General features: G+C 48.2%; 1 protein-coding gene across 4 annotated transcripts in view; it reads left to right on the forward strand.

Annotated features, from left to right (window-relative positions):
- The window catches only part of TNRC18 (trinucleotide repeat containing 18), a 121,280-nt gene that overhangs the window by 77,076 nt on the left and 30,191 nt on the right, over positions 1-14,013 (forward strand). For all 4 annotated transcript variants that reach the window (XM_083474640.1, XM_083474637.1, XM_083474638.1 and 1 more), the window contains 3 exons: positions 6,465-6,636; positions 7,683-8,031; positions 9,883-10,155. In XM_083474640.1, the coding sequence (XP_083330766.1) occupies positions 6,465-6,636; positions 7,683-8,031; positions 9,883-10,155 (794 nt within the window). The remainder of the gene's footprint in view (positions 1-6,464; positions 6,637-7,682; positions 8,032-9,882; positions 10,156-14,013) is intronic.

Below are 14,013 nucleotides of genomic sequence, written 5' to 3' on the forward strand. Positions count from 1 at the left end.
CTGCCAACCAGTCTCATTCCTGGGACTACCGGTACCAGTTCCCAAGTTTGGTTCCTGTTCAAGGAATCAACTTCAGCCTTCATGGCACTAAGCCAAGGCTCAGCATCTTTAGAGGTTAACTCCTGAACCTCTTTGAAGCTTGAAGGTTCCCACACCTTCTCTGAGCTACTAAGAACAGCTGTTGCTGTCTTAGCAAACTCATCAGCATACCTCTTTGGAGGTCTGCCCTTGGTCGCCCTTTCAGATCTGCGTACTAGACGCAAGTCTTCTGGACTCATCTCCTCTTTCTTAGGAGAAAAATGACCAATGGTGAACAGTGGTTCTTCCAGTTCATTGTCAGACGCATCAGATGGTCTGACTGAGGCCTTTGCGCTCTGGTAGTCTGCTGTGTCGTCACTGTCACTGACACCAGCAGCAGCAGCAGTGCCGCCCACTGAACTGGAATCCGAACTCTGATCATCATCATCATCATCCTCATCATCATCATCCTCAGCAGCTTCCTCAGCTTTAGCTGCTTGCTTGACATCACCTTCATCCTCCTCTGGGTAACTCTGGAAAATTCCCACATTTTCCCCCCACTTAGGATTGTACGCAACACTCCTTGTGAACTTAATGGACTTAGAGTCAGTCATCCATACCCTGTATGCACCTTTTTCGTACCCCATGAACAAACCATGTGCCCCACGCTTCCCAAGCTTGTTGGTTTGTTGTGTGCGTATCCACATGTCAGAACCAAAGATTTTCATGTGCTTGATGTTGGGCTTCTTGCCAAACATCTTCTCATAGGGGGTACAACCAATGGGTGATGACAATCTGCGATTAAAGGAATAAACCAAATTCCCCAGAGCCTCCCCCCAAAACTTATCAGGGAGATTGGCATCATGCAACAAGGTTTTGATTCCTTGCAGCAATGTTTGATTTGCTCTCTCCGCAAGACCATTCATCCATGGCGATCTGGGCGTTGACATGTCATGCTGGATTCCCTTCTCAGTCAGGAAAGCTTCAAACTGCTGAGAAGTAAACTCCCTGCCCCGATCAGTAAACAAACAAGAAATACGTTTACCGTGCACATTCTCCAACCAAGCACAGAATTCCTTAAACCTCGGAAACGCTTGCGATTTCTGTTCGAGCAAATACACATGAATGTACCTGGAAAAAGAATCAATCAGAATCATGAAGTACCTTGCTCCTCCTAAAGAGGGCGCAAGTGGCCCAACCAGGTCCGCATGCACTAGCTGGTAGGGTTTGGAAGCCTGCCTGCTAGACTCCTTGCCTTTTGGAGCAACCTTCACCTTGTTCTCTGCACAAGATACACATTTCATGTGAAATTTACAGGGTTTGATGTTCAAACCCTCAACCACCTCTGGCATCTTGGCCAGTGCCTTCCAAGAGAGGTGACCAAACCGGCGATGCGCATCGTGAATGCAACCTGCATGAAGAACTTTGTTAGTTTGTGCAACACAACAAGAATCAGGATTAGATACAACAGCAGTGTCATCATAAGTTATATGGAACAAACCATCTATAAACTTTGCATGCAAATAGTCCTCTTTGCCTTTACTGATGACACAGACGCTCCTCTTGAAGGAAATCTGAAAACCACGCCCAGTAAGCTGCGGGACGCTCAGCAAATTGCTAGCAGCTTCCGGAACATAAAGTACACCGCTGATGGTTGTGTGCAGACTTGCAAGTTTCACAGTCCCTTCTCCTGCAATTTGCAACGTCCTTCCATCAGCCAGGTGGATCTCACCTTCTTGGGGCTTGAAGGAGATAAAGAGATGCCTGTCCTTCGTAATATGGTGGGACGCACCTGAATCGATAATAAACCTGCCTTTGGCTGTTGGAGCAGTCTTTACAGCAAGCAAACCCTTGTTTCGCAGCTTGCCCCCCTGCTGCTCCTGGCCAGCAGACTTGCCTTTAGCCTTTGGTGAAGCTGTGCCAGCAAGCAAAACCTTGCTTTCCACTGGCGTGGGCTTTTGCAGCTTGCCCCCCTGCTTCTGGTCAGCAGACGTGCCTTTAGCCTTTGGTGAAGCTGTGCCAGCAAACAATGCTTTGTTTTTCCCTTGCGCGGGCTCTTCACCCTCCCTCTGCTCCTGGCCATCTGCAGGTGGCTGCCTGTGTTTACCTCTGCCTTTCCGGCCTCTGCAAAGGCGATGACCTTGGTTCCCATGAGAAACAGAGCTCTCAGCTGCCGACTCCTTGGCTCCCTCTGGAGGCTGGAAGGCTGCCTGGGATGACGTGACGGTCAGCTCCCCCTGCAGCTTGCAACCGGTGCCCTCAGCATCCCTGCACTCAATCGCATTCTGGGAAACAGCTAGGACCTCCGATGCAGTCAAACTCTGGGCTGGGATTACTGGCAAATGAGCTTTCATCAAAGCAGTCCACATTCCACGTGCAGTGGTGTTGCCAGCCAGCGTCTTAATTTCCTCAAGAGATACGGATAGGACTATTACGTCTATCGCTTTCGAATTTTGCGATTTCCATTTCTCTGTCAGAGGAACTGGGGGGGCTTCAGAAACGACATGCCATACCCCAAACTGACGCAGCAAACTCTCACACCATTTTGCCCAGGTTTCATAATTCTGCCCATCCAACTTAGGGCATTCAGCATTTCCATAAGCTTGGAAAAACTCCATTCCAGCTTTTGGCATTAGCCGTGAGCCTTATGCCTTCAAAGACTCCTTATCTTGGCAGCCATTAATCACGAAGCCTCTTTGGCTCGGCTCCCAGGCCAATTAATCTGCCGGAGATCAAAGACTCCTTGCGAGGTAAAACAGAAAAGCGTCCCTTTGCTTTCGCTTTCCCCCCCTTCATACCTCTCAAACGCAGTCTGTTGCAGCTTTACTCTCCTGTAGGTGCCGTGAATCTGGGCCCGAAACCTTGTTGTTGGGAAACTGCCAGGGAGATAACGTCCATCTGAGCCCCCAAGCCGGAGCTCGGAGACGTCCATCAGCCTCCCGTAGTCACGCAGATCCAACAGTTAGAGGCACGAAGCCTCTGGAAATTCCTAGCATCATTCCTAGGCTGGTGCACCCTCTTTCAGCAGAAAGCACAGTCAAAAGCTTGCACCGCAGAAGAGCAGAAGAGCATTATTTACAGACTTTATTTAGCGTAGAACAGAACAAAAGAAAACACGTCCATTCTGTGTCAGCATCTCTGGCCAACTGAGAAAACGAAAGGAAACAGCAAGAACATAAACATCCTGTGAATAGGACATGCGCAGACTCTGACTCCCAAAGCCTGCTCCCTTTTAAGGTGGAACGGGAATATCCTAACAATATAAATTACTCCTTAGTTTGCAGATGTCCCCAGTGCCCCCTTGCAGCTGAATCTGGCTTGGAAAGCTGCCCCCCCCCAAAAAAGAAAAGAAACTGCTGGTGGGTCTCAGGATAGCTTCTGTCTCGCAGGCTGGAGCATAACATAGCAGGGAGTAAAGGGGTTTCAAGACTCCACATAACTCCATCCTGATTTCAGACATCGTGACATAGCGATATACATCACGATGTTTAGCTGGTGATAATAATAAATAACTAATAATAAATTTTTATTTATACCCCGCCCTTCCTGGTTCAGAAAACTGGGCTCAGGGCAGCTAACAACAAATTTAAAACACTTAATTGATGCAAAAAAAAAAAAAACAGCATAAAATACAGTATAAAATATAACAATAAATTCAGAATTCAAAAATCAATTTAGGAGGGAAATCCATCCAATAAACATTAGATGACCACCAGGGCTAGCTGGCTAAATTAGTCCTATTTGGGCCAGCGAGGAGACCAGGGGAGAATTAGCTGTGGGATCCCAGAGCGGGTAATAAAATGGGGAGGGGGAGGGAAGGAAGGGGAATAAAAGACCAGGCTAAGTTCAAATTGAAAGCCAGGCGGAATAGCTCTGTCTTACAGGCCCTGCGGAAGGAGGTTAATTCCTGTAGGGCCCTGGTCTCAAGGGACAGAACATTCCACCAGGTCGGAGCCATCACTGAGAAGGCCCTGGCCCTGGCTGAGGATAATATCACAGTGTTGAAAACCAGATATTGCCCAGCTCTACCCATGTGGCCTCAGATGTCCAAGCTGCCACTCTGCTGCTAAATTCCTGGGCCACAGCAGGTCTCGTATGAACATAATCCTGGCCCAGAAATATATATAGTTTGTAGCCATCCTGTGCAAATGCATCAATGGGTACCAAATGCTGAATTAAAACATCTTGAGAATTTATGTACAGAGAGAGAGAGTGAGTCTGTAGATTTTCAAAGTCTGGAGGTGTGTAAATGCCTGGTGGAATCTTGAAAGTCAGAGCAGGGGTTGTTTGTTCATTTGCAATATTTCTAGACTGCCTTTCAACATCTCGTTGCCTTCCCAATTTCAGTATATTGGGGGGGTGGAGAGCAGAATCCCCCTTGCCCCTCCCCTGTGACTAGCAAAAGCCAAATAAACAGAGAATCAGCCGTTCTTGATGGTGCAAGATTATGATTGTTTCACCAGAGAACTTTTAATTGCCGTTTCAAAGCGCCAAGGACATACTGTCCTGGGAGTGGCTGAACTTAATTACGGATAAGGTCCCTGCAGAATGTCTTGCTGCTCCCTGCTAGCTCAGAACAGAGTTCTGCTGTGCTAAATTTAAGCAGTTGGAGTGGAATAACATTTGCAAGAATGTGATTTATTTATTTTCTGCAGAATTTCTTCTGCCTGAGGCACAATTTATTGAATTAGGCTTACCTCTCCTTGGGATTTTTGCTCCCAGGGTGCCCTAAACCAACGCCTCTGGCACCGCCCCCTGTTCCTTTACTGCAACAGTTGCCAGCCAGCTCTCTATTGACAAAATAATTGGGAATTCAGGTACGTAGCTATGTTGGTCTGACGCAGTTGAAATATATATAAAAATTGTCCAGTAGCACCTTAGATAAAGGTAAAGGTTCCCCTGACTGTTAGGTCCAGTCGTAGACGACTCTGGGGTTGCGTGCTCATCTTGCTAGATTGGCCGAGCGAGCCGCCGTTGTCCGCAGACAGCTTCCGGGTCATGTGGCCAGCACGACTAAGCCGCTTCTGGCGAACCAGAGCAGCGCACGGAAACGCCATTTACCTTCCCGCCAGAGCGGTTCCTATTTATCTACTAGCACTTGACATGCTTTCGAACTGCTAGGTTGGCAGGAGCAGGGACTGAGCAACGGGAGCTCACCCCGTCGCGGGGATTCGAACTGCTGACCCTTCTGATTGGCAAGCCCTAGGCTCTGAAGAAGTGTGCCCAAGAGTGGCTGGAAAAAGAAAGAGGCAAAGGATGAAATCAAAATTGCACGCAAGGGCGCCGTTCTGTGTAACAACCACAAAAAGTGCTACGGGCTTTTCTCCACTGGGGATTTCTAAGTAGAGGGGGCACCCCCATCTGTCAGAGATGCTATAGTTGAGGTTCCTGAATTGCAGGGGTTTGGACTCAATGACCCTTCAGGGATACCCCACAACTCTTTATTTACAGTGGTAACTTGATTCTCAAACTTAATCTGTTCCAGAAGTCTGTTCCAAAACCAAAGCGTTCCAAAACCAAGGTGCGTTTTCCCATAGAAGGGAATGCACAACGGATCAATCCGTTCCAGACTTTTAAAAACAACCCCTAAAACAGCAATTTAACATGAATTTTACCATCTAACGAGACCATTGATCCATAAAATGAAAGCAACAATCAATGTACTGTACTGTAAAATAAATAAGGCAACATTGTAATGATAAAAATTAAAATTACTTTTTTTTCTTACCTGCACTGATGATAGTCGTTGTTTGGATGGGGGGCTTTTATCCATTTCCACAGTCACACAATCCATCAATCTGTAGCTGTGCTTGGTTCCACACAGTCACAAAAACAAACTAACCGAAAAAGCCTTAAAAATGCAAAATAAATAGCAAAAACAAAAGTGCCAAACTTAATCTCATCCGGAAGTCCGTTTATCTTCCGAAATGTTCAAAAACCAAGGCGCGGCTTCTGATTGGTGCAGGCACCCTGGAAACAATAGCCGACAGCCGCAAAAAACTATCGAAAACTGGGACACTTCTGGGTTTTCGGCGTTTGAGAACCAAGGTATGATTCTACGGCTGTAACAAGCCTATATTGACAAGGAGATGATCTTTGCGATCAAGTAAGACAAAATACCGTTGCAATTGCAAAGTGTGGATTTCAGCAAGGGTCCAACTCAACTATTCTATGTCTCTAGCCTTTACCTTCCTTTTGCCCTCAACTTTGCAGAAACACAGAGCGATGTCTCCACGACTTCCCATCCCGCCGGAGGTACCGAATGTCGTAAATAACCGCCGCGCCTTTGTTTTTAGGAACTCTCTAGCCACAGCCCTCCCGTCACTCTTACTGGTTGCCACCAAAGTGCCAGATCCCAAGGGGAATCTACAGTTTGTCTCCCGTGACCCTGCGAGGGAAGGTAAAGGGAGATCCGGTCACCCAACTATTTTCTATCTGGCTTCTAGGCTGAGCAAATCCTTGCTGCTCTCCGAAGACTCTGAGGCTGGCGAAGGAACCAGGAAAAGGCACAGGGGCCTCATCCTTGAAGAGGACGATGCGGAGAGCAGGAGCGGGAAGCTGAGAGGACGGAATCGCAGCTGGGATGAGCAGGACGTGCTGGCAAACTTCTCCAACGAGGTTGGTAGTTAATAATTTTTATTATTATTTAAACCCCGTCTATCCGTCTTGGTTGCCTCAGTCACTCTGGGTGGCTTCCAGCACATACAACAACAAAACGTGAAACAATTAAAATTTCCCTATTCAGGGCTGCCTTCAGATATCTGCTAAAAGTCAGATAATTGTTTATTTCCTTGAAATCAGCTGGGAGGGCGTTCCACAGGGTGGGTGCCACCACCGAGAAGGCCCTCTGCCTGGTTCCCTGTAACCTCGCTTCTCACAGGGAGGGAACTGCCAGACGGCCCTCGGAGCTGGACCTCAGTGTCCAGGCAGAACGATGGGAGTGGAGACGCTCCTTCAGGTATACTGGACCGAGGCCATTTAGGGCTTTAAAGGTCAGCACCAACACTTTGAACTGTGCTCAGAAACGTACTGGGAGCCAATATAGATCTTTCAAGACCGCTCCCAGTCACCAGTCTAGCTGCCGCGTTCTGGATTAGTTGTAGTTTCCGGGTCACCTTCAAAGGTAGCCCCACGTAGAGCGCATGGCAGTAGTCCAAGCGGGAGATAACCAGAGCATGCACCACTCTGGCAAGACAGTCTACAGACAGGGAGGGTCTCATCCTGTGTACCAGGTGGAGCTGGACACAGAATTGACCTGCACCTCCATGGACAGCTGTGAGTCCAAAATGACTCCCAGGCTGCGCACCTGGTTCTTCAAGGGCATAGTTACCCCGCTCAGGACCAGGGAAGACAAGGCTCCTTGCTGACTATTACCCATCTTCCCTGGCGAAGTGTAGATGTTCTCAGGCCATGTGGGTTTTTGGGCGAGGTCCAGTAGCAGTGGCAGGTGCCATGCATGAGCCGTGCCCAAGTACATGCCCCCAAATTCCTTGTGATGCTCTTTTGTCCCATGACCGACATCTAAGGGTTCCTCAGTGAGGAAAGGTTGTCCCAAAGGCAGAAAGTTCAAAAGTGACCTCAGTGTAGTCAGAAGGGCCAAACCGGAGACACCTGTGCCACGAATTCACCTGTGCCCCGTTGCGTTTCCTCCTTTTTTCCGCCAGCTGAAGATTAAGAAGAAGAAGCTGGCGTCCGAGCAGGAGCAGCTGGTGAGCAAGCTTGACAAAGCGCTGTCCCTCGGCAGGCACAGCAAGCTGAAATCCCCTTTTAAGTTTGCCGACGGCTTGGCGGGGAGGCCGAGAAATGGCGGCTGTTACGGCAGCAGATACGCGGCCTTGCTGGGCAGGGACGAGAAGAGGAGCTTGGCCGACACGCTGAGCTACTCGCTGAAAGACCCCAAAGAAGGTAAAAACAAAATGGCTGCCAAAATGAAGAAGATGGAGGTGGGGCTCAAGGGTCACCTGAAGGCATCCATTTCACCAGCAATATCTGAAGCTAGCAGTTATTCGTACAGTAAGTAAAATGGCTATTTCTGCTCTTCCTCAGCTGTTGCGTTTCTGATGGGCTTTGCAAAGGTTTAATCCTGCTTCATCCAACCTGCTGCCCTCTGGATGTTTTTGGACGGCCGCCCCCTTGACCCATGATGGCTGGGGCTGATGGGAGCTGGAGTCCATCAGCCTTCGGAGGGCACCAGGCTGGGGAATAGTGGATCAACTTCTCTGGGCTCACAGTGGCAGTGACAGAGCCCTGCTTCACCACGGGGTTGTGGGCAAATAGATCGAGGGACGATCAGACCAGAGGGATCTTAGAAAGGAGTTCCACCAGGATGTCCGGTGGATTTCCGTTCAGCATTTGGCACGCTGGAGAGAACTGTGAATGGCGATCGGCCGCCATCTTGCCTCTGGATCTGTACTAATGGGGATCCGTGGTGAGAGACAAAGGCTGTTTTCCGTCTCTGCCTGTGTGCTTCTCAGAGCATGGTGGGCAGGGCGAGAGAGATCTTTAGGCTGATCCCACAATCCATGCCGCGTGGGACCAACGGCTCTCCAAATGTCGTTGGACTCCAGCACCAAGCAGCTCCAGCCACGCAGGGCCCAACAGTGACATGACAGAAATTTAGGGAATGGTGCCTGGCAAGGAGAAAGAGGACAAGGAACCGATTTCTCCCTCTCTCATAACCCTAAAACATTCAACGAAGCTGAGCGTTGGAAGATTCAGGACAGAGAAAAGGAGGTATTTCCTCATGCAGTGCAGTTAAACTGTGGAACTCCTTCCCACAGGACGCAGGGATGGCCACCAATTTGGACAGCTTTAAAAGAGGATCGGACAAATTCACGGAGGGGAGAGGGCTCTTGATGGCTACTAGCCACTGGCTGGAAACTACAGGAGGGGAGAGTTGGACCCTGATGTCAGGTTTCCCACAGGCGCCTGCTTGGCCGCTGTGAGAACAGGATTCTGGACGACATGGGCCAGGGTCCTGCTCCAGCCAGGTCTTCTGACGTTCTTCATATTGAGAGATGGTGGCCGTTGGAGTCCCACAATGTCCGCAGGGCCACAAATTCCCGATTGCTGCCCTTTTCAATTCTGTAGACTCTTCTTCTACAGCAGGACCTTGGTTGTTGAATGTAATCCATTCCGGAAGACTGCTCGACTTCCGAAATGTTTGACAACTGAGGATCAAAGGGCTGTTGGCAAAATCCATTGGAAAAAATGGAGAAACACACATTGGAAGCCGTTTGACTTCTGAACATCGTTCGAAAATGGAAGCATTCATTTCCGGGTTGTCGGTGTTCGGGTTCCGAAATGTTCGGTTTCCGAAGCGCTCAGCAGCCGAGGTTCCGCTGTCTAGGTGAAGGAGAAGTTCCTTGCTTACAAATATACTGCCTAAACATTCATACATTGCTGGGCTGGGGCAGTTTCCTCTTCGAACTGTCTGAATCCCACACCATTCCAGTACCTCCACGTGAATTGTTTGAGAAAATGGCGCATCGACCACCATTTGCACGTGAAAGAACCATGCAGTGTCCCCACGTGGTGGTTTTTCACAGAAATTACTAGAACGGTGTGGGATACAGTTGTGTGTAGCATCAGCACAACTCCCTCAGCAATCTAGGATCCAAGCGTTGGTCCTGAAGAACATTTTGCTTCACACCCGCAACAGATAGGTAGTCAAGGTTCTCCTTGCCTTCTCCAATGGCGTGCAGCCAAACGGAAGCGAGGAATAATAATTTTACTATTTATACCTCGCCCGTCTGTCTGGGCTGCCTCAGCCAATTGGGGCAGTTGGTGGGTTCCTTCTCCCTCTGCAAATTATTCTGTCACCTTGTTTTGAACACCCCACCAAATTAATTACGTTGGCTGCAGATACAGACTCTGAGGAAGACGACGGATCCCTGAAGGACGAGTGGTCTTCTCACGGCTCCAGAACAAGACCCCCCAGCCTGTATGGTGCGGTGGCCCCCAAGAGTGGCCGAATCGCCGGAGGAGGCCTCAGGGCGGCAGCCAAGAAGGGCATCTGTGCCGTCAGGACTCTCAAATCTAAACTGGCCGCCACGGCAAGCAGGAAGCCGCAGTTTTGCTTGCTGCCCGGAGAGGGGTCTTCCTTCAGCGATTCTTCAGAGGACTCGTTCGATCAAGGTTACTAGATTATAACAAACCAAACAAAGCGTCTGTGTTTGAGTGAATGAGGGGTGTGTTGGCAGCAGGGAGAGGGGCTCCGGCCGGCCATCTGGGTCCTCATGGTGCTTTTGTTGGTATTCTTTTTTGCCAAACAACAACATCTGCTTTTGCCTCTAGCTCTTATTATTATTATTATTATTACAGTGGTACCTTGGTTCTCAGACTTAATCCGTTCCAAACTTAGTCCGTTCCAAAACCAAAGCGTTCCAAAACCAAGGCGCGCTTTCCCATAGAAAGTAATGCAAAATGGGTGAATCTGCTCCAGACTTTTAAAAGCAACCCCCCAAGCAGCAATTGAACATGAATTTTACTGTCTAACGAGACCATGGATCCCTGAAAGGAAAGCAATCCACAATGTACTGCAGTCACACAATCAGTAGCTGAACTGGGTTCCACAATGTCACAAAAATAAAAAAGAGCCCCCAAAACAAACAAACATGCAAAATAAATAGCAAAAACAGACAGACCTCAGCGTAACACTCAAAATGGAAGTGTGGCACTCAAAACGGAGCACGTTTGGCTTCTGAAAATAGTTTGCAAACCGGAACACTTGCTTCTGGGTTTGCAGCGTTTGGGTTCCAAGTTGTTTGAGTACCAAGGCGTTTGAGAACCAAGGTACCCCTGTATTTTATTACTGACTCGCTCTTCTAAGAGCTCTAAGACCCCTTGGAGCGTTTAGCCTTTGCTGTCCACCCCGACCCTTCCCAAATCTGTTCCTTTCCTTTTTTTTAACCCTCCATCTCTTGCCGCCATCGCTGTTGTTGTATGTGGTTCTTTGCTTTTTTTTGCATGTGCTAGAGCTCTTTGGGGGGGGGAGGTTTGTAACTTAGATGCCACGTTGTGTGGGAGTGCCCCCTCGATGTCTGTACTGCAATTTGGTACCAAGCTTTCTATTAAAAGTATCCAGTTTGTATTTAACTAAACCAGTCTGCCTCGTCTCTCTTGCTGCATCTCTCGCTAGTGGGGGAGGGTTTAGCTTGCTGCTTCTTCACCCCATTCCGCTGTCCCTTCATCGCTCCCGATGTCTTAGCACCAAAGAAAAAGAGAGAATTAACCAAATTGTGGCGTTCTTTGTATTATCCAAATATCCCTGGCTTGCAGATTCTCTGAAGGTGCTTTGTTTTCCAGGAGGAAAAGCACATTATGCACCAATCTCTCCCCCCCCCAACTCCAAAACACAGCTTGTCATGTTCTGCACAGATTATTCCACAGTGGGCTGTTTCCCCAGCCCCCCCCCCGCAAATTCACTTTTATAAAGGAAGAAAGACGTAGCTTGGGAAAAGAAAAAAGGAATGATTAAGCTTAGTAATTTTTGCTTCTAAAAATGGCTTAATTCTATAAAATGAAACCGATTTTTCTTTGTCAGTTCCAATTGGGCTCTAATAATTTTAAGGCTTCCCTCCACCCCTATTAATTCTGCTTTTTGAAAATTAAATAAATAAAGCAGGTTATGAATATTTCAGACCTTGCAACAAATGTACAGGAGCAAAGGAATTACTTAATATGAGATCAGGGTAGAGGGAGAGATCTGAATGCAATGCCTTGGGGAGAAAACAGGAATTTTATTAGTGCCCTTTGCCCCTTGGCAAAGAGGGAGGGAGGGAGGGAGGGGGAAGGAAGGAAGGAAGGAAGGAAGGAAGGAAGGAAGGAAGGAAGGAAGGAAGAAAAAGGGGTGAAAGGAGAAATGTTTGGGACTAGGCTGCTAGACCACAAGGGTCCCTGCCCCCTCTTCTTCCCGATTTTGGAGCAACTCATTCAATAATTGTAACAGGGAAAGGTAATTGGAGAGAGACCTCAATTTTGGATCCCTCAAGGACCAGCAAGAGGGAAGAGGGAGATGCAGAATGCAGCTGTTACCTTCAAAGTAAAGACTTTATCTGATGAGCTGGGTTCAAATCCTACTTGTTGTCATTGAGTGGCTATTTTTGGCACTGGATCTTCCTTTTAATCCAGTTCTGCTGCCTCCCGCACCCTAGCTGTCAACGTTTCCCTTTTTTTAAGGGAAATTTCCTTATTCCAAATAGGATTCCTTGCAAGAAAAGGGAAAAGCTGACAGCTATGACCCCCACCCTCAATCCAAGTTTGCTCACTTCTGGAATAGAAAACTATAAAATGGGGTTGCAGAAACCTGAAATCAGTGGCAGCGTTGAAGAACCATAATATATTTTTTTTAAAAAAGCAATTGAGAGAAAAGATGGAACCCGAGGGGGAGGGCTTTCCAGTAAAGATATCTAACGTAACTTCTATTAAGCTGCAATCCTTTGCACACTTACCTGAAAGTAAGGGCCATTGACTACAAGGGGAATGGCTTTTAAGTAAGTGTGCCTTGGCTCGCGCTGTAAATGTTCCTTCCTGTTCTGTAGTTTAATACTAGCCCGCCTCCTTGCCCCATTAGCTGTATTTCTGCAAGGCTTTTTAGAATAAACCTCGAACCTTGAAGAAATCTACTCCCTCCTTTAAAAAAAGAAAGAAATTTTGCTTAATCTTTGCTCTGGAGGATCAAATAGAGAATTTGCTCTAAAGCAGGCATCACCCAAATTCAGCCCTCCAGATGTTTTTGGGACTACAACTCCCATCATCCCTAGCTAACAGGACCAGCGGTCAGGGATGATGGGAGTTGTAGTCCCAAACCATCTGGAGGGCCGTGTTTGGGGGTGGCTGCTCTATAGTGTCAAAAAAATAATAATTCCCTGTTTTCCTTTTACTTCTTTGCCCCTAAACGTCTTCTCGGCTAGGGCTTTGGGGGGAACGAGAGATGAAGAGAGAGGACTCCTCACCACCACCAAAATAACAACAATAATAAAAATTTGGTGTTGGTTCCGTGATGAAAACAAAACTCTTGAAATGTGCATTATTGGCGTAATCTTGGTGGGGAGGGGAGGGAGGGAGGGAAGAGCGCTTTACGATGAGGGATATTTGGGTAGTGGCGTTTCTAATGGCTTTCCCTGATTTTACTAAAACCATGAATTAACCTCAGCTTTTCTAGCATTGCTCGCTTTCTCCTTGCAGCCCCTCTGCCCCTGACCCCTCCCCATGCCGCTTTCCATGTCTGTGTCGGTCCCTCGCATTTGTTCTCGCGCTCCGCTCAAGAGGCAAAGCGATTGGCTTGGAGCAGGGCAGGCACTCTGCAGCGAAAGGTCCCTAAACCTTGTTATGTAGGTAGGCAAAAAACCGCTTTTGTTCCCCCCTTTTGACGTCCTCTTTGAACCTCGGCAGCCTCGTGGTCTTTTCAGTTTTCGATGACAAAAACGCTGAAATTTTCTGGTTCCCCCTCCCGGTCCTTCTCTTCCATAAAAAGTTAAGCGTGCCCATTTCGATTGCTGCAAGGAACTTTTGCGAACAGTCAGCTGTTTCTTGCTGAGGGCTCCAGAAAAAACGACAATTATCGGGGAGTGGGTTATTATCTGTTGTGAACGTTTCCACCCGAGGCAACGTGAGAATGGAGAAAGTTTTTCGGGAACAAAGGATATCCCTCGAGGGAAAACACGAGACCTCCTTTGCCGGCCTCGTTTTCTACGCCCCTCGGAAGTTTCCTACTTACCCAACGCACAAAAATTGAGTGAGGATTTCTGCTTCCCCGCCCTTTGAACGAGAAGTAGGCCGCTGCCCTAAAAAAAGATGAACTCCAGTTGCGCCGACTTCTTTGCTTGGAAAGTAGGTCGGTGCCTGCAAGGCGGAAACTCAGCTTCTGGCAGAGGAGCTCTGTGGCCGTGTTTGCATGTCACAACAGAATCACAGAATTGTGGAGGTGGAAGAGACACCAAGGGTCATCTAGCCCACCCCGCTGCGGAACTCGCACCCATGACCCAATGAGCT

The sequence above is a fragment of the Podarcis liolepis genome (genome assembly GCF_965112155.1).
Source record: "Podarcis liolepis genome assembly, chromosome: 14".
In the NCBI taxonomy this organism is placed as follows: domain Eukaryota; kingdom Metazoa; phylum Chordata; class Lepidosauria; order Squamata; family Lacertidae; genus Podarcis; species Podarcis liolepis.